Source organism: Gobius niger, assembly GCF_951799975.1.
Source record: "Gobius niger genome assembly, contig: SCAFFOLD_63, whole genome shotgun sequence".
Classification (NCBI taxonomy): domain Eukaryota; kingdom Metazoa; phylum Chordata; class Actinopteri; order Gobiiformes; family Gobiidae; genus Gobius; species Gobius niger.
The window spans coordinates 19,328-40,000 of record NW_027639196.1 but is presented as its reverse complement, the minus strand read 5'-3'; the positions used below and the strand labels follow the sequence as shown (position 1 = coordinate 40,000).

At 45.9% G+C, this 20,673-nt stretch overlaps 1 protein-coding gene across 1 annotated transcript in view; it reads left to right on the top strand.

Moving 5' to 3' along the window:
* LOC306982779 (H-2 class II histocompatibility antigen, A-D alpha chain-like) overlaps positions 1-13,864 on the top strand; it is a 22,422-nt gene extending 8,558 nt beyond the window's left edge. The window contains exons 2-3 of the mRNA XM_079583232.1: positions 13,243-13,488; positions 13,561-13,864. Coding sequence (XP_079439358.1) covers positions 13,243-13,488; positions 13,561-13,859 — 545 coding nt within the window. The 3' untranslated portion in view covers positions 13,860-13,864. The remainder of the gene's footprint in view (positions 1-13,242; positions 13,489-13,560) is intronic.
* Positions 13,865-20,673: the final 6,809 nt, after the last annotated feature.

Genomic DNA, 20,673 nt, shown 5'->3' with positions numbered 1-20,673 from the left:
TGCCCTGTGGGGGTGCTCCGGGAGTATGGGGTCCGGGGCCCTCGTGGTTCATTGCCGGCAGTAAGTCAGACCTGTTCCTGGTCGTGTTGGTCTCCTCAGGGCTGCCCTTTGTCACCGGTTCTGTTCATTACTTTTATGGACAGAGTTTCTCGGCGCAGCCAGGGGCCGGAGGGGCCGGAGGGGCCGGAGGGGCCGGAGGGGCCGGAGGGGCCGGAGGGCGTCCGGTTTGGGAGCCTCAGAGTCTCATCTCTGCTGTTTGCGGATGATGTTGTTCTGTGGGACCTTCAGCTGCCCTGGGGCGGTTTGCAGCCGAGTGTGAAGCGGCCGGGATGAGGATCAGCACCTCCACATCTGAGGCCATGGTTCTCCTTCCCCTCTACAGGTCGGTGGGGAGGCCTTACCTCAAGTGGAGGAGTTCAAGTATCTCAGGTCTTGTTCTCAGTGAGGGACGGATGGAGCGTGAGATGGACAGACGGATCGGTGCAGCGTCAGCAGTGATGCGGTCGCTGTATCGGTCTGTCGTGGTGAAGAGGGAGCTGAGTCGACCCCGCCCTCACCTATGGTCATGTGACCCTCACCTATGGTCATGTGATCCTCACCTATGGTCATGTGATCCTCACATATGGTCATGTGACCCTCACCTATGGTCATGTGATCCTCACCTATGGTCATGTGATCCTCACCTATGGTCATGTGATCCTCACCTATGGTCATGTGATCCTCACCTATGGTCATGTGATCCTCACCTATGGTCATGTGATCCTCACATATGGTCATGTGACCCTCACCTATGGTCATGTGATCCTCACCTATGGTCATGTGATCCTCACCTATGGTCATGTGATCCTCACCTATGGTCATGTGATCCTCACCTATGGTCATGTGATCCTCACCTATGGTCATGTGATCCTCACCTATGGTCATGTGATCCTCACCTATGGTCATGAGATCCTCACCTATGGTCATGTGATCCTCACCTATGGTCATGTGATCCTCACCTATGGTCATGTGATCCTCACCTATGGTCATGTGATCCTCACCTATGGTCATGTGATCCTCACCTATGGTCATGTGACCCTCACTTATGGTCATGTGATCCTCACCTGTGGTCATGTGATCCTCACCTGTGGTCATGTGATCCTCACCTGTGGTCATGTGATCCTCACCTGTGGTCATGTGATCCTCACCTGTGGTCATGTGACCCTCACTTATGGTCATGTGATCCTCACCTGTGGTCATGTGATCCTCACCTGTGGTCATGTGATCCTCACCTGTGGTCATGTGATCCTCACCTGTGGTCATGTGATCCTCACCTATGGTCATGTGATCCTCACCTGTGGTCATGTGATCCTCACCTGTGGTCATGTGACCCTCACTTATGGTCATGTGATCCTCACTTATGGTCATGTGATCCTCACCTGTGGTCATGTGATCCTCACCTGTGGTCATGTGATCCTCACCTATGGTCATGTGACCCTCACCTGTGGTCATGTGACCCTCACCTGTGGTCATGTGATCCTCACCTATGGTCATGTGATCCTCACCTATGGTCATGTGACCCTCACTTATGGTCATGTGATCCTCACCTGTGGTCATGTGATCCTCACCTGTGGTCATGTGATCCTCACCTATGGTCATGTGATCCTCACCTACGGTCATGTGATCCTCACCTACGGTCATGAGATCCTCACCTATGGTCATGTGATCCTCACCTATGGTCATGTGACCCTCACCTATGGTCATGTGATCCTCACCTATGGTCATGTGATCCTCACCTATGGTCATGTGATCCTCACCTATGGTCATGTGATCCTCACCTACGGTCATGTGATCCTCACCTACGGTCATGTGATCCTCACCTATGGTCATGTGATCCTCACCTATGGTCATGTGATCCTCACCTATGGTCATGTGATCCTCACCTATGGTCATGTGATCCTCACCTGTGGTCATGTAATCCTCACCTATGGTCATGTGATCCTCACCTATGGTCATGTGATCCTCACCTATGGTCATGTGATCCTCACCTGTGGTCATGTAATCCTCACCTACGGTCATGAGATCCTCACCTATGGTCATGTGATCCTCACCTATGGTCATGTGACCCTCACCTATGGTCATGTGATCCTCACCTATGGTCATGTGATCCTCACCTATGGTCATGTGATCCTCACCTATGGTCATGTGATCCTCACCTATGGTCATGTGATCCTCACCTATGGTCATGTGATCCTCACCTATGGTCATGTGATCCTCACCTATGGTCATGAGATCCTCACCTATGGTCATGTGATCCTCACCTATGGTCATGTGATCCTCACCTATGGTCATGTGATCCTCACCTATGGTCATGTGATCCTCACCTATGGTCATGTGATCCTCACCTATGGTCATGTGACCCTCACTTATGGTCATGTGATCCTCACCTGTGGTCATGTGATCCTCACCTGTGGTCATGTGATCCTCACCTGTGGTCATGTGATCCTCACCTGTGGTCATGTGATCCTCACCTGTGGTCATGTGACCCTCACTTATGGTCATGTGATCCTCACCTGTGGTCATGTGATCCTCACCTGTGGTCATGTGATCCTCACCTGTGGTCATGTGATCCTCACCTGTGGTCATGTGATCCTCACCTATGGTCATGTGATCCTCACCTGTGGTCATGTGATCCTCACCTGTGGTCATGTGACCCTCACTTATGGTCATGTGATCCTCACTTATGGTCATGTGATCCTCACCTGTGGTCATGTGATCCTCACCTGTGGTCATGTGATCCTCACCTATGGTCATGTGACCCTCACCTGTGGTCATGTGACCCTCACCTGTGGTCATGTGATCCTCACCTATGGTCATGTGATCCTCACCTATGGTCATGTGACCCTCACTTATGGTCATGTGATCCTCACCTGTGGTCATGTGATCCTCACCTGTGGTCATGTGATCCTCACCTATGGTCATGTGATCCTCACCTACGGTCATGTGATCCTCACCTACGGTCATGAGATCCTCACCTATGGTCATGTGATCCTCACCTATGGTCATGTGACCCTCACCTATGGTCATGTGATCCTCACCTATGGTCATGTGATCCTCACCTATGGTCATGTGATCCTCACCTATGGTCATGTGATCCTCACCTACGGTCATGTGATCCTCACCTACGGTCATGTGATCCTCACCTATGGTCATGTGATCCTCACCTATGGTCATGTGATCCTCACCTGTGGTCATGTAATCCTCACCTATGGTCATGTGATCCTCACCTATGGTCATGTGATCCTCACCTATGGTCATGTGATCCTCACCTGTGGTCATGTAATCCTCACCTACGGTCATGAGATCCTCACCTATGGTCATGTGATCCTCACCTATGGTCATGTGACCCTCACCTATGGTCATGTGATCCTCACCTATGGTCATGTGATCCTCACCTGTGGTCATGTAATCCTCACCTATGGTCATGTGATCCTCACCTATGGTCATGTGATCCTCACCTATGGTCATGTGATCCTCACTTATGGTCATGTGATCCTCACCTATGGTCATGTGATCCTCACCTATGGTCATGTGATCCTCACCTGTGGTCATGTGATCCTCACCTATGGTCATGTGATCCTCACCTATGGTCATGTGACCCTCACTTATGGTCATGTGATCCTCACCTGTGGTCATGTGATCCTCACCTATGGTCATGTGATCCTCACCTATGGTCATGTGATCCTCACCTGTGGTCATGTGATCCTCACCTATGGTCATGTGATCCTCACCTATGGTCATGTGATCCTCACCTATGGTCATGTGATCCTCACCTATGGTCATGTGATCCTCACCTATGGTCATGTGATCCTCACCTGTGGTCATGTGATCCTCACCTGTGGTCATGTGATCCTCACCTGTGGTCATGTGATCCTCACCTATGGTCATGTGACCCTCACCTATGGTCATGTGACCCTCACCTATGGTCATGTGATCCTCACCTATGGTCATGTGATCCTCACCTATGGTCATGTGATCCTCACCTATGGTCATGTGATCCTCACCTATGGTCATGTGATCCTCACCTATGGTCATGTGATCCTCACCTATGGTCATGTGATCCTCACCTATGGTCATGAGATTTGAGTCATGACCGAAAGGACGAGATCGCGAATACAAGCGGCTGAAATGAGTTTCCTTCGCAGGGTGGCTGGAGGAGCTCAGTTACCCGGGAGGAGCTCGGAGTAGAGTCGCTGCTCCTTCACGTCGAAAGGAGCAGCTGAGGTGGCTCGGGCATCTGTTCCGGATACCTCCTGGTCGCCTCCCGCGGGAGGTGTTCCAGGCATGTCCTAGTGGGACAAGGTGTGGCCTCGCGGTCAGAACAGCTGGAGGAGGTGTGGCCTCGGGGTCAGAACAGCTGGAGGAGGTGTGGCCTCGCGGTCAGAACAGCTGGAGGAGGTGTGGCCTCGGGGTCAGAACAGCTGGAGGAGGTGTGGCCTCGGGGTCAGAACAGCTGGAGGAGGTGTGGCCTCGGGGTCAGAACAGCTGGAGGAGGTGTGGCCTCGGGGTCAGAACAGCTGGAGGAGGTGTGGCCTCGGGGTCAGAACAGCTGGAGGAGGTGTGGCCTCGGGGTCAGAACAGCTGGAGGAGGTGTGGCCTCGGGGTCAGAACAGCTGGAGGAGGTGTGGCCTCGGGGTCAGAACAGCTGGAGGAGGTGTGGCCTCGGGGTCCCCCCAGAACAGCTGGAGGAGGTGAAGTTTGGGCATCTCTGCTGAGACGCTGCCCCCGCGACCCGGCCCCGGATAAAGTGGAAGAAAATGGATGGATGTTTGAGAGTTAGACAAAGAACCCATTGTATATGAGTAATTGAAACTAGAAAGCAATGGTTTCTTAACCTCTTCACAGAATACTTGATAAACCTCTATAGGTATTCCATCTAATCCTGGGGTTTTCCCTGGATGAAAGGACTTGACAGCTTCCATGAGCTCTTCTTCTCTAATGAGGCCTTCACACGATTGGCTTTCTTCTGAATTCAATTTTTTTTTCATAATTTTCTGGAAAAAATTGTGTAGTTTCAGGAGGGATTACCGGTTTTGAAAAAATATTTTTAAAGTAATTTTCCATTTCTTTCAACAATGTGGTGTGTGTAGCCAATACCTTTCCATTTGTTTGAATAAGCTTGGAAATGTTCTTTTTTGAATGATTTTTTGTTTGGATATTTAGAAAGAATTTTGAACATTTCTCACCTTTCTTCATCCAGATTGCTCTATTGCAATCATTGTCAAGTTTATTCGCAGCGCCCAACTTGAGAGGCTTCCTTTCTAATGTGGGATATAAACCAACTGGATTTCACTCCAAGACACAACCATCTGTTTCCTTTTCTTTCTCTTTATTTGAAGCTGTGACTCTTGTCAGCAGGTGAAAAACCTCAGAAAAACAGATACAAACAAAATGTAAATATCATGAAATTTCCACTTCTTTTTTAACATTTTAACCACAATTTTAGTATTTTATAATCAAACAAGGTTCTTAGTATTTTATCATTTCTAGTCAGTTTTAACTTAAACCCCCGTTTTCACCATAACTGTTTTCAGGCAAACAAATCAACCAATACAATACACAACAGAAACCAAAACAGAGCATTTTGCCCTTACCGGCTGTCCTCCACAGTCTCTAGAAAGGCCGGTTTACTGCAATTCAGTCCTTTTAGTCTAAGTATTTCAGCAGCTCCAACTGCTCTCTGTCTCTGCTCTTTTGTGTGTTACAAGAGGCAACACCATGTCCTTGATTGGATCATGTGATCCACCTGGTTGCATTTCCTGCTGTGGGCGGGAGGAGGGGAGAACACAGAGCTGGACAGCACAATCATAACTTTTCAATAATTGTTTTTCAACTAAGTCCGCTAACTCCTCCTGTTTGGCTGCTACAAAATTCAGTTGCTCATTAGTTGGATTATCATTGCTATCAATAATTTGTTGTAAATCCTCAATTTCTTTCTTTAATTCCTGTTCTGCCATTTTAAGTTGTTTTTTTTTCCATGAAGAGTACGCAATGGCATATCCCCTAAAACAACATTTGAAGGCTTCCCAGACTATTTGGGGATTTGAAGATCCTACGTTATTTTGAAAAAAGTCAGTAATAAATTGCTTTGTTTTTTCAATAAATGCATCCTTTAGAAGCATTTGATTAAACTTCCAATATCCAGGCCCACGTGTATTATCTTCAATTGCAATATTTAATCCTATACAATTATGATCTGAGCGCAATTTGTCATCGATTGATATTGCAGTTACTTTGCTTAGCAATGAAAATGATATTAAAAAATAGTCAATGCGACTTGCCTGATTTTGTCTTCTCCATGTATACCGAACTAAACTAGGATTCTTTAATCTCCAGATATCAATTAAATCAAATGCATCCATGACATTTTGAATCTTTTGTAAAGACTGAGGATGATAATCAATTGAAGAATTCCGTTTTCGGTCCATTACTTTATCCAAGGCAACATTAAAGTCCCCCACAGTAATAATTTCCCCTTGTTGTTTCTGCAACATTTCCCTTATTTCTTCAAAAAAAGAAGGTTCATCACCATTTGGCCCATACAAATTCAAAATGTAACGCTGTAGGGCTCGGCGCTGACTGCAGCCGAAGGTGCTGATGGCCAAACAGAGATAGGTCCGGCCACGGAGCCAAGCGTGCGAATAAACATTCAGAAAAAACAAAATTAAGTTTAAAGTAGTTGTATTATAGAAAATAGGTATGGATAATAGGTATTAGATATTATAATAAATAGGTAGATATAAATAACACAACATGGGAACAAAACGGAAAATCATAGCAAAATGCCAAGTCCATTGGTTTGCAAAGTTCGTGGGCAAAAAAAACAGGTTATAATCCAACTGAAAAAGTGTGTGACTGTCCTACCACACCACGTAGCAGGGGCAGTGGGGGTTATAGCTCGCCATCCATATTTCCATAAAAGGGTCCAAACGAAAACGCGGTTCCAGCGTAGGAGGTGGACACAGATGGGGGAAAAAAAAACCTGACCTAAACAAGGCCGAGGAAAAAAATCTTGTCAGTCAAAATGTAATAAATCAATAAAATGATAAGTAAATAATAAATAAAATAAATATAGCAATACATGCTATAGGTTATCAATCACCACAATACAAAACACATAAATCAAAGAGAAGCTTCAGGTATCAGGTATAAGTGCACTTAAATCAAAATCATTAGCACAAAAGCTAAGGTATATCAAATATCAAAAAAGTGTGCAAAAGTGTCAAAGTGTCAGTGTGAATAAATAATAATGGTTGCGCAACAGGGTTCAGATCTGCAACAGTTTGAAGCCAGATTCAAAAGTACATAGCCTCGTGGGCATTTAAATCAAAAGGACTACAACAATGGCCACAAACGGCCAAAATGGCCAATAAGGAGTATTACTGAAGCTAAACACTGTAGCGTAGGATTCGGCTTCAATAATCCATAGATTAGAGCGGACATTTCAATACATAAGCGGAGGTAACTGCGCGGACCGTGCTTGTTTACAAGCTATATTAGCACTAACTTAGCAGCGGAGCTACGGGGACACTCGTGGCACCATAACTCATAACATACGAAAAAGATTAACTCACCGATGAGTAGCTATAGCAATTCAGGCACCGGTAGGTCCTGATATTGTGCGCCGGGAAAAATCTGAAGGATTATTTATAAAAGAGCATTTAGTAACGAGTACGGCTGTCAGTAAACAACTAAATATGGCACGGTTCAACTCACCGAGTGAGGCACGGAAAGGGCGCAATCCGCCGCAGTAAAAGGATCCGCTGATGTGAGAGAGGCTCAGTAGGTTTCGGCTTTTGGGAGCAAAACGCTGTTCCTGGCCACGCCACAGCAGTAGCAGCTATTTGTGGAATAGCGGTAGTAGAGTAGGCGGAAGTGACGACAGGGAGAGAGGTCTTCCGGGAACCCATTACGTGGGTTACAAAAACACAAATATTTTGACCCTGAATGATCATATTTAATATTAACCAGCGTCTGTAGAATGACGAGTGGAGAAATACTGTAACCAATAGCCTTTATTTGTGGCTGTAAAATAAGGCATCATGAACAAGCTGCTAGACTGTCTGACTGACGAGCGCAGAATCACATGCGCGGTAATACAAGTGCTGCCGTAAAGCAGGTGTTGCAAATAGGCGTAAAATGTAACGGTACTTCGTACAACATTATATGACATCTCCCCATTTTTCCAAGTTACTCTCCCCTCTATGCAAAAAGGACTATGACAAAAAACATTTAACATTACTATCACATTTCCTGTCAAATCTGCATATTTAATGTAAGCAATTTATTTTAATATCAATCTTAGCAGTAATCAAAATGAGTAGGATCAATCAAAATCTTATGTAAACATATACCAACATACTGAAATCTTGTAGTTGTAAGTATGATCCATAACCGTATTCAAAACTTCTCAAAATAGTCAATTTCAAAATCAAACTTCAAATTAATTCAATCGTTCTTTTCTAATTCACCCTGTCCCCCCCAAAGGCCATAATGTGCACAGAGTGCAACAAAGAGACTACAGGTCCAGTCTCTTAACGGGTTTGCACACACGTCCGGACTTAGTACGGACAGTCACTGGCGAGTCAGCAGATGTGTGCGCGTTAGTGACAACTTGAGTAGGAAGGGAGGGTGCCGTCTCCGAAGCGGGAGAGCCTGTAGATGGAGGAGGCTCCACCATGGTACTCTCAGTAGGTGGAGTTGGTCAGCAGAAGCAAGTTGAGGAAGATTATCCATGCGCAGATGACGGCGGTTGCGGCGAAGGATTGCTCCCTGTGGCGTCTGCAGAAGGTAGGACCTTGGGGTAACACTCCCCTTGGAAACAACTGCAGGTGTCACCCAGGTCTTTTCTTGATCCAGCTTAGCGATGACGGTATCTCCTGGATGTAGAGGAGGAAGAGATCTGGCTCCGTGACGACGGTTGAAGTAGAAAGCTTGCTTGGCTTTCTCTGTGGCGTCCTTTCGCATCACAGTCTGTTTGTTGGGCCACTTCGGCTGAAGATTTGTCTCCAGAGTGGGAAGAGTCGTGCGGATCTTTCTCCCCATGAGGAGCTCAGCAGGACTGACTCCAGTAGTGGCACAAGGCGTCGACCTGTAGCACATCAGCGCGATGAGCGGATCCTCCTGCTTAAGGATTTTCTTTGCGGTTTGCACTGCCCTCTCAGCATGGCCATTCCCTTGAGGATGGTGAGGACTGGACGTGATGTGTTTGAAGTCCATCTCAATTGCAAACTCCCGGAACTCCGCAAAAGGAAAACTGAGGTTCGTCAGGAATGCCAAATCGGGCAAACGTCACCTTCAGTCTCTGAATTACTTGAAAGCTTGTGGTGGACGGTAGCTGAAGTATTTCCAGGTAACGTGAGTAGTACACATGCGACACAACACTTTGTCCAGACGAGTGTCGTGTTCTTCCATGGTGGTCCCGTACACCAAGATGTCATCCATGAACACCTCTACGCCCTCTAAGCCTTCCAGAGTTTCCAGCATTTTGCGTTGGAAGATTTCAGGCGCACTTGTAATGCCAAAGGGTAATCTTTTAAAGCAATACCTGCCAAACGGTGTTATGAATGTTGTTAGCTTGCAACTGTCCGGATGCAGGGTGATCTGCCAGAATCCGCTGGCAGCATCGAGTGATGAGAACACCTTGGCACCGCTCAGCTTGGAGGTTATCTCGTCGGAGGTTGGTAGGATGTAGCGTTCTCGTTTAACAGACTTGTTTAGCTTTGTCAAGTCCACACAGATCCTGGCCCTGCTTGTGTGCTTCTTCAGGACCGGGACCATGGGAGCGCACCATTCAGTTGGTTGTGTCACACGTTCAATAACACCATTCTGCTCCATTCTAATCAGTTCGTCTTTCACTTTTTGTAGCATGGGGAAAGGGACGCGGCGTGCAGTGTGCACAGCATAAGGCACTGCATCTTCTCTTAGCTGGATTTTAACTGGTTCAGTCTTTAGAGTGCCATGCTCCCCATAAGGCTGCAGCTCATTGGCCTTGGTTGAGATCTCATCAACTCTTCTCACGAGGTTCATCTCAACTGACAGGGTACGGCTCAGGAGATTGTTGACTTTGTGTCCGCGCACCACATACATTTTGGACATGTAGTCTTTGCCTTTGTAGCCTACAGTCACAGTGAAGCAGCCGAGACACAACAGTTCTCCTCCTGGGCTGTCCAGAGGCAAATTGGACGGCTGTAGCACCCTTTCCTGGGTGAGAGTGCGGAATGTGTCTTCATTCATAACATTGACATCAGCCCCTGTGTCAATCTTGAACTTGATCGGGACAGAGTCAACTTGGAGCATCACAGTCCACGCTTCACTTCTGCCTTTCGCATTACACACTGAGCCTAGGAAGTAGGAGGCCTGCTCACATTTCTCTGTTTCTGTGACTTCATTAACTGACCTGCTGCTACGACACACTCTGGCCCAGTGACCCATCTTGTGACAGTTATGACACGTAGCTTTTGAAGCTGGGCACTTTTCATCTCCCTTATGCTGCGATCTGCCACATCTCCCGCACTTTTTCTCAGCCTCTCCCCATTTTCTGCTTTCATTTGACTTGCCTGGTTTGCGTTGTGATTTCCAGTTTGTGTTTTTATTCTTGTACCTCTTGCACCGTTGCTGCGTCTCCTTGCAGTGTTACTTGTGCCGCGACCTCCTCAGATTGCCTCACGGTCTGGATTGTGAGCGCCAACGTGAGATCCGACATCAACTGCAGTTTGCGTGAGAGCTCTTTATCCTGGATCCCGACCACGATCCGGTCGCGTATGTGCTCGTCTCTGGCCGCCCCGAAGTCACAATGCTCGGACAGTTCGTAGAGCGCACGGATAAAACTCTCCGCCTTCTCCCCCGGCCGCTGAACACGCTGGTGAAAACATGCTCTCTCATGGATCACGTTCCTCCGCGGGAAAAAGCAGTCATCGAACTTAGCCAAAACAGTCTTTATGTCATCCTTGTCTTTGTCCTCAGCAAACGCGAATGACTTGAAAATGTTCTCGGCCTCGGCGCCCATGGCATAGATGAGACAGCTCACCTGCACTGTACCGTCGTCTTTATCCAATTTTGTGGCGATTCTGTACCGCTCAAACCGCTGTTTCCAGTCCGGCCATTCTGTCGGCTTGTCAAAGGAAAAGTTCGCGGGTGGATTAAACTTAGCCATGGCGCTGATGTTCGTTAAATGTCCTTGTTTCGTCCGGTCCGGGTTACTTCTGACACCATGTAGAATGACGAGTGGAGAAATACTGTAACCAATAGCCTTTATTTGTGGCTGTAAAATAAGGCAACATGAACAAGCTGCTAGACTGTCTGACTGACGAGCGCGGAATGACATGCGCGGTAATACAAGTGCTGCCGTAAAGCAGGTGTTGCAAATAGGCGTAAAATGTAACGGTACTTCGTACAACATTATATGACAGCGTCCTTGTGAGTCTTTTTCCATAGAGTTAAATTGAAAAGTAAATTGTTTTTTAATCAAAATCATTACACCTTTTGAATTTCTGTGACCATGTGAAAAGAAAATCGGACCATCCCATTCTTTTCTCCATTTTTCTTCATCTAAATTTGTTGAATGCGTTTCTTGAAGACAAAAAATATCTTGTTTTTTTTCCTTCAGCCACATAATATAAGTTTTCTTTTTCTGTTGTCTGCAAGACCATTACAATTATAACTAATTATTCCAACTTCATTATCGTTCTTATAAATCATGAGACCTGAGTGAATTCATTATATTTTATTGGTTCCTTTAATACCATAAGTTTCATAACCATGAAAATCTTGTAACTAAAAACCAGTATCACCTGCTATGTCCGAGGAAATCAATATCCCCTCTAATAAACCCACAGACACACCATTCACCCCACATGCACACCCACAGCACACAGGACAAACAGACACATACCCCCCAAAATAAAACATTCCTTGACCGTTTCCCAACATCTAACTACATTGTCCAGTCCCAGAATAAACTGAAAAGCTCCAAACGGAATGTCAAGTAATGTTAGTCAAGCCGTCGTCATGGTGATGTCGCGATGACGCAATCACTGCGCGACATTGTTATTGTTCCTCACGTGTATCCCCATGTCTGTACAGTTCACCGTTAACGTACAGTTTATCGACAACAAGACGAGCTTGTTGTCCCTTCTGCCTAAAGGACTTCATAATTGGAATTAACTTACGTCGTTTCTCCACCACTTCCGTTGGGTATTGGCTGGTTATGAAGAATGTAGTGCCTTTCAGCCTTTTGGAGAGAGCAAGCACTCCGTCTTTGCATTTGGAGCTAGTAAACTTCACAACCATAGGTCTCGGTTTACCATCCTCCTTGCGTTTGCCAATCCTGTGTGCTCGTTCCATTTGGATCCTCTTGACGTCTTCCTCCGGGATTCCGAGTTGCTCCTGCAGAAAGGCTCTGACGAGGTTCTCCGCGATGCTGTAAGTTTCTCCTACATCTTCGCTAATCCCCATGATCAGCAGGTTGTCCCGCATGCTCCTGCAGCGGAGCTCCAGCAGGTCCGCCTTTAGCTTCTCATTCTCCGTTGTCAGTCTAGTAGTTTCTAGTTTCAGGCTTGTTACCTCTACTTCTTGCGTTGCCTGTTCCCTTTTTATTTCCTCCATTTCAGCATGATTGTACTCGACTGATCTTTTTAGTTCTGCAACGTCAGTTTTCAGTTCATCCAAAATGTCCAGTTTTCCAAGTTTTTCAACCATGGCTTGCAACATTTTTTGATCGTCCGGAGTAAATGTTGCATTTTCGTCCAAATCACTAGAAGATAGTTGATCACGGACGCGTTTAGATTCCCTTGATCCGCGTTTCGGCATGGCTGTGGGGGAACAATAGGCCACTCAGCGTTGGAGGCTTCTTATCTTTGAGTAGTAATCTATCTCACCAATTGCGTAGAGGTGGATATATATAACGAAACGACTTCGATCTTATGTCACTGGCGCGTTTATGCCATTTATAACATTAAATACTGGGACTTGTGTAAAGACGGTCTCAGCTTACGTTCCTCACAGCGGCCATTTTCTCCATTTCTCCCTTTCTCCCTTCCCTTCCTCTATTTGTTTATTTAGGTTTACACACTTCAGTCCTCTTGAGTTTTTTTTATGGTTTTATTCCTGTAGATCAGACTCAAGGCTGAACTTCCTCATCCACTGTTTATCAGAGATAAACTGTTCTCTGATGTCGGTTCATGAGTCTGTGCTGTGTTTCAGATTTTCAGAAGGACGTGCACATTACTGCCTGCTCAGACTCAGATAAAGAGGACATGTACGGTCTGACTGGAGAGGTGATGCTCCACGCAGACTTTGTTCAGAAGAAGGAGGTTTCCACAGTGCCCAAGTTTGGAGATCCTATAGAGTGTCCGAACTGTTATGAAAACGCTGTGGGTGAACAAGGCATCTGTCAGCAAAACCTGCGGATCGCCCGCAAATTCATTACGGACCTCCCTCTGCAGCTCGGTGAGACCTCCTCTTTAACTATCTGTCTGTCCTGTGTCCCCCTAACCTCCCCCTCTGTCTCCCCCCGCTCAGACCCCCCCGGGGCCCCCCTGCTGTACCCCAGGGACCACCTGCGGCCCTCACAGCCCAACACTCTGGTGTGTCAGGCCTCAGGGTTCTACCCCGCCCCGGTCAACTTCACCTGGACCAGAGACGGACTGACCCTCAGCTCTTCCTCCGTGTCCCAGGCCTATCCTCAGAGCGACCTCACCTTCACCCAGTTCTCCACCATCGAGCTACTCCAGCCTGAGGAGGGACAGGTGTACAGCTGCAGCCTGGAGCACCCGGCCCTGAAGGAGCCGGCCACCCGCCTCTGGAGTGAGTACCTATAACTATAACTGACTAACCCGCCTCTGGAGTGAGTACCTATAACTATAACTGACTAACTAACCAGCCTCTGGAGTGAGTACCTATAACTATAACTAACTAACTAACCCGCCTCTGGAGTGAGTACCTATAACTATAACTGACACTAACTAACCCGCCTCTGGAGTGAGTACCTATAACTATAACTAACTAACTAACCCGCCTCTGGAGTGAGTCACTATAACTATAACTGACTAACCCGCCTCTGGAGTGAGTCACTATAACTGACACTAACTAACCCGCCTCTGGAGTGAGTCACTATAACTAACACTAACTAACCCGCCTCTGGAGTGAGTCACTATAACTGACACTAACTAACCCGCCTCTGTAGTGAGTCACTATAACTGACACTAACTAACCTGCCTCTGGAGTGAGTCACTATAACTATAACTGACACTAACTAACCCGCCTCTGGAGTGAGTCACTATAACTATAACTGACACTAACTAACCCGCCTCTGGAGTGAGTACCTATAACTATAACTAACTAACCCGCCTCTGGAGTGAGTCACTATAACTATAACTGACACTAACTAACCCGCCTCTGGAGTGAGTCCCTATAACTATAACTGACTAACCCGCCTCTGGAGTGAGTCCCTATAACTATAACTGACTAACCCGCCTCTGGAGTGAGTCACTATAACTTTAACTAACACTAACTAACCCGCCTCTGGAGTGAGTCACTATAACTATAACTGACACTAACTAACCCGCCTCTGGAGTGAGTCACTATAACTATAACTAACACTAACTAACCCGCCTCTGGAGTGAGTCACTATAACTATAACTGACACTAACTAACCCGCCTCTGGAGTGAGTACCTATAACTATAACTGACACTAACTAACCCGCCTCTGGAGTGAGTCACTATAACTGACACTAACTAACCCGCCTCTGGAGTGAGTCACTATAACTAACACTAACTAACCCGCCTCTGGAGTGAGTCACTATAACTTTAACTAACACTAACTAACCCGCCTCTGGAGTGAGTCACTATAACTATAACTGACACTAACTAACCCGCCTCTGGAGTGAGTACCTATAACTATAACTGACACTAACTAACCCGCCTCTGGAGTGAGTCACTATAACTGACACTAACTAACCCGCCTCTGGAGTGAGTCACTATAACTGACACTAACTAACCCGCCTCTGGAGTGAGTCACTATAACTGACACTAACTAACCCGCCTCTGGAGTGAGTCACTATAACTATAACTAACACTAACTAACCCGCCTCTGGAGTGAGTCACTATAACTATAACTAACTAACCTGCCTCTGGAGTGAGTCACTATAACTGACACTAACTAACCCGCCTCTGGAGTGAGTCACTATAAATGACACTAACTAACCCGCCTCTGGAGTGAGTCACTATAACTATAACTGACACTAACTAACCCGCCTCTGGAGTGAGTCACTATAACTGACACTAACTAACCCGCCTCTGGAGTGAGTCACTATAACTATAACTGACACTAACTAACCCGCCTCTGGAGTGAGTCACTATAACTATAACTGACACTAACTAACCCGCCTCTGGAGTGAGTCACTATAACTGACACTAGCTAACCCGCCTCTGGAGTGAGTCACTATAACTGACACTAACTAACCCACCTCTGGAGTGAGTCACTATAACTGACACTAACTAACCCGCCTCTGGAGTGAGTCACTATAACTATAACTGACACAAACTAACCCGCCTCTGGAGTGAGTCACTATAACTATAACTGACACTAACTAACCCGCCTCTGGAGTGAGTCACTATAACTATAACTGACTAACCCGCCTCTGGAGTGAGTCACTATAACTAACACTAACTAACCCGCCTCTGGAGTGAGTCACTATAACTAACACTAACTAACTCGCCTCTGGAGTGAGTACCTATAACTGACACTAACTAACCCGCCTCTGGAGTGAGTCACTATAACTAACACTAACTAACCCGCCTCTGGAGTGAGTCACTATAACTGACACTAACTAACCCGCCTCTGGAGTGAGTCACTATAACTGACACTAACTAACCCGCCTCTGGAGTGAGTCACTATAACTGACACTAACTAACCCACCTCTGGAGTGAGTCACTATAACTATAACTGACACTAACTAACCCGCCTCTGGAGTGAGTCACTATAACTGACACTAACTAACCCGCCTCTGGAGTGAGTCACTATAACTATAACTGACACTAACTAACCCGCCTCTGGAGTGAGTACCTATAACTGACACTAACTAACCCGCCTCTGGAGTGAGTACCTATAACTGACACTAACTAACCCGCCTCTGGAGTGAGTACCTATAACTGACACTAACTAACCCGCCTCTGGAGTGAGTCACTATAACTGACACTAACTAACCCGCCTCTGGAGTGAGTCACTATAACTATAACTGACACTAACTAACCCGCCTCTGGAGTGAGTCACTATAACTATAACTGACACTAACTAACCCGCCTCTGGAGTGAGTCACTATAACTATAACTATAACTAACTAACCCACCTCTGGAGTGAGTCACTATAACTATAACTGACACTAACTAACCCACCTCTGGAGTGAGTCACTATAACTATAACTGACACTAACTAACCCACCTCTGGAGTGAGTCACTATAACTATAACTGACACTAACTAACCCACCTCTGGAGTGAGTCACTATAACTATAACTGACACTAACTAACCCGCCTCTGGAGTGAGTCACTATAACTATAACTGACACTAACTAACCCACCTCTGGAGTGAGTCACTATAACTATAACTGACACTAACTAACCCGCCTCTGGAGTGAGTCACTATAACTATAACTGACACTAACTAACCCACCTCTGGAGTGAGTCACTATAACTATAACTGACACTAACTAACCCACCTCTGGAGTGAGTCACTATAACTATAACTGACACTAACTAACCCACCTCTGGAGTGAGTCACTATAAGTAACACTAACTAACCCGCCTCAGGAGTGAGTCACTATAACTATAACTGACACTAACTAACCCGCCTCTGGAGTGAGTCACTATAACTATAACTGACACTAACTAACCCACCTCTGGAGTGAGTCACTATAACTGACACTAACTAACCCGCCTCTGGAGTGAGTCACTATAACTATAACTGACACTAACTAACCCACCTCTGGAGTGATTCACTATAACTATAACTGACACTAACTAACCCACCTCTGGAGTGAGTCACTATAACTAACACTAACTAACCCGCCTCAGGAGTGAGTCACTATAACTATAACTGACACTAACTAACCCACCTCTGGAGTGAGTCACTATAACTATAACTGACACTAACTAACCCACCTCTGGAGTGAGTCACTATAACTAACACTAACTAACCCGCCTCTGGAGTGAGTACCTATAACTATAACTGACTAACCCGCCTCTGGAGTGAGTCACTATAACTGACACTAACTAACCCGCCTCTGGAGTGAGTCACTATAACTAACACTAACTAACCCGCCTCAGGAGTGAGTCACTATAACTGACACTAACTAACCCGCCTCTGGAGTGAGTCACTATAACTATAACTGACACTAACTAACCCGCCTCTGGAGTGAGTCACTATAACTGACACTAACTAACCCGCCTCTGGAGTGAGTCACTATAACTATAACTGACACTAACTAACCCGCCTCAGGAGTGAGTCACTATAACTATAACTGACACTAACTAACCCACCTCTGGAGTGAGTCACTATAACTGACACTAACTAACCCGCCTCTGGAGTGAGTCACTATAACTATAACTGACACTAACTAACCCGCCTCAGGAGTGAGTCACTACAACTATAACTGACACTAACTAACCCGCCTCTGGAGTGAGTCACTATAACTAACACTAACTAACCCGCCTCAGGAGTGAGTCACTATAACTGACACTAACTAACCCGCCTCTGGAGTGAGTCACTATAACTGACACTAACTAACCCGCCTCTGGAGTGAGTCACTATAACTAACACTAACTAACCCGCCTCAGGAGTGAGTCACTATAACTGACACTAACTAACCCGCCTCTGGAGTGAGTCACTATAACTAACACTAACTAACCCGCCTCAGGAGTGAGTCACTATAACTGACACTAACTAACCAGCCTCTGGAGTGAGTCACTATAACTAACACTAACTAACCCGCCTCTGGAGTGAGTCACTATAACTATAACTGACACTAACTAACCCGCCTCTGGAGTGAGTCACTATAACTATAACTGACACTAACTAACCCGCCTCTGGAGTGAGTCACTATAACTGACACTAACTAACCCGCCTCTGGAGTGAGTCACTATAACTGACACTAACTAACCCGCCTCTGGAGTGAGTCACTATAACTATAACTGACACTAACTAACCCGCCTCTGGAGTGAGTCACTATAACTGACACTGACACTAACTAACCCGCCTCTGGAGTGACTCACTATAACTATAACTAATTAACCCGCCTCTGGAGTGAGTCACTATAACTGACACTAACTAACCCGCCTCTGGAGTGAGACACTATAACTTTAACTAACACTAACTAACCCGCCTCTGGAGTGAGTCACTATAACTGACACTAACTAACCCGCCTCTGGAGTGAGTCACTATAACTGACACTAACTAACCCGCCTCTGGAGTGAGTCACTATAACTGACACTAACTAACCCGCCTCTGGAGTGAGTCACTATAACTTTAACTAACACTAACTAACCCGCCTCTGGAGTGAGTCACTATAACTGACACTAACTAACCCGCCTCTGGAGTGAGTCACTATAACTATAACTAACCCGCCTCTGGAGTGAGTACCTATAACTAACACTAACTAACCCGCCTCTGGAGTGAGTCACTATAACTAACACTAACTAACCCGCCTCTGGAGTGAGTCACTATAACTATAACTGACACTAACTAACCCGCCTCTGGAGTGAGTCACTATAACTGACACTAACTAACCCGCCTCTGGAGTGAGTCACTATAACTGACACTAACTAACCCGCCTCTGGAGTGAGTCACTATAACTGACACTAACTAACCCGCCTCTGGAGTGAGTCACTATAACTAACACTAACTAACCCGCCTCTGGAGTGAGTCACTATAACTGACACTAACTAACCCACCTCTGGAGTGAGTCACTATAACTGACACTAACTAACCCGCCTCTGGAGTGAGTCACTATAACTATAACTAACACTAACTAACCCGCCTCTGGAGTGAGTCACTATAACTTTAACTAACACTAACTAACCCGCCTCTGGAGTGAGTCACTATAACTATAACTGACACTAACTAACCCGCCTCTGGAGTGAGTCACTATAACTATAACTGACACTAACTAACCCGCCTCTGGAGTGAGTCACTATAACTGACACTAACTAACCCGCCTCTGGAGTGAGTCACTATAACTATAACTGACACTAACTAACCCGCCTCTGGAGTGAGTCACTATAACTGACACTAACTAACCCGCCTCTGGAGTGAGTCACTATAACTGACACTAACTAACCCGCCTCTGGAGTGAGTCACTATAACTGACACTAACTAACCCGCCTCTGGAGTGAGTACCTATAACTATAACTAACTAACCCGCCTCTGGAGTGAGTCACTATAACTATAACTAACTAACCTGCCTCTGGAGTGAGTCACTATAACTGACACTAACTAACCCGCCTCTGGAGTGAGTCACTATAACTAACACTAACTAACCCGCCTCTGGAGTGAGTCACTATAACTATAACTGACTAACCTGCCTCTGGAGTGAGTCACTATAACTGACACTAACTAACCCGCCTCTGGAGTGAGTCACTATAACTAACACTAACTAACCCGCCTCTGGAGTGAGTCACTATAACTATAACTAACTAACCCGCCTCTGGAGTGAGTCACTATAACTATAACTAACTAACCTGCCTCTGGAGTGAGTCACTATAACTGACACTAACTAACCCGCCTCTGGAGTGAGTCACTATAACTGACACTAACTAACCCGCCTCTGGAGTGAGTACCTATAACTATAACTAACTAACCCGCCTCTGGATTGAGTCACTATAACTATAACTGACACTAACTAACCCGCCTCTGGAGTGAGTCACTATGACTATAACTAACTAACCCTGTAGTTACATGTATATTATGTGTTACAGCGCCCCCTGTAGTTACATGTATATTATGTGTTATAGCGCCCCCTGTAGTTACATGTATATTATGTGTTATAGCGCCCCCTGTAGTTACATGTATATTATGTGTTACAGCGCCCCCTGTAGTTACATGTATATTATGTGTTATAGCCCCCTGTAGTTACATGTATATTATGTGTTATAGCCCCCTGTAGTTACATGTATATTATGTGTTATAGCGCCCCCTGTAGTTACATGTATATTATGTGTGATAGCGCCCCCTGTAGTTACATGTATAGTATGTGTTATAGCGCCCCCTGTAGTTACATGTATATTATGTGTTATAGCCCCCTGTAGTTACATGTATATTATGTGTTTTAGCGCCCCCTGTAGTTACATGTATATTATGTGTTATAGCCCCCTGTAGTTACATGTATATTATGTGTTATAGCCCCCTGTAGTTACATGTATATTATGTGTTATAGCCCCCTGTAGTTACATGTATATTATGTGTTATAGCGCCCCCTGTAGTTACATGTATATTATGTGTTATAGCGCCCCCTGTAGTTACATGTATATTATGTGTTATAGCCCCCTGTAGTTACATGTATATTAAGTGTTATAGCGCCCCCTGTAGTTACATGTATATTATGTGTTATAGCCCCCTGTAGTTACATGTATATTATGTGTT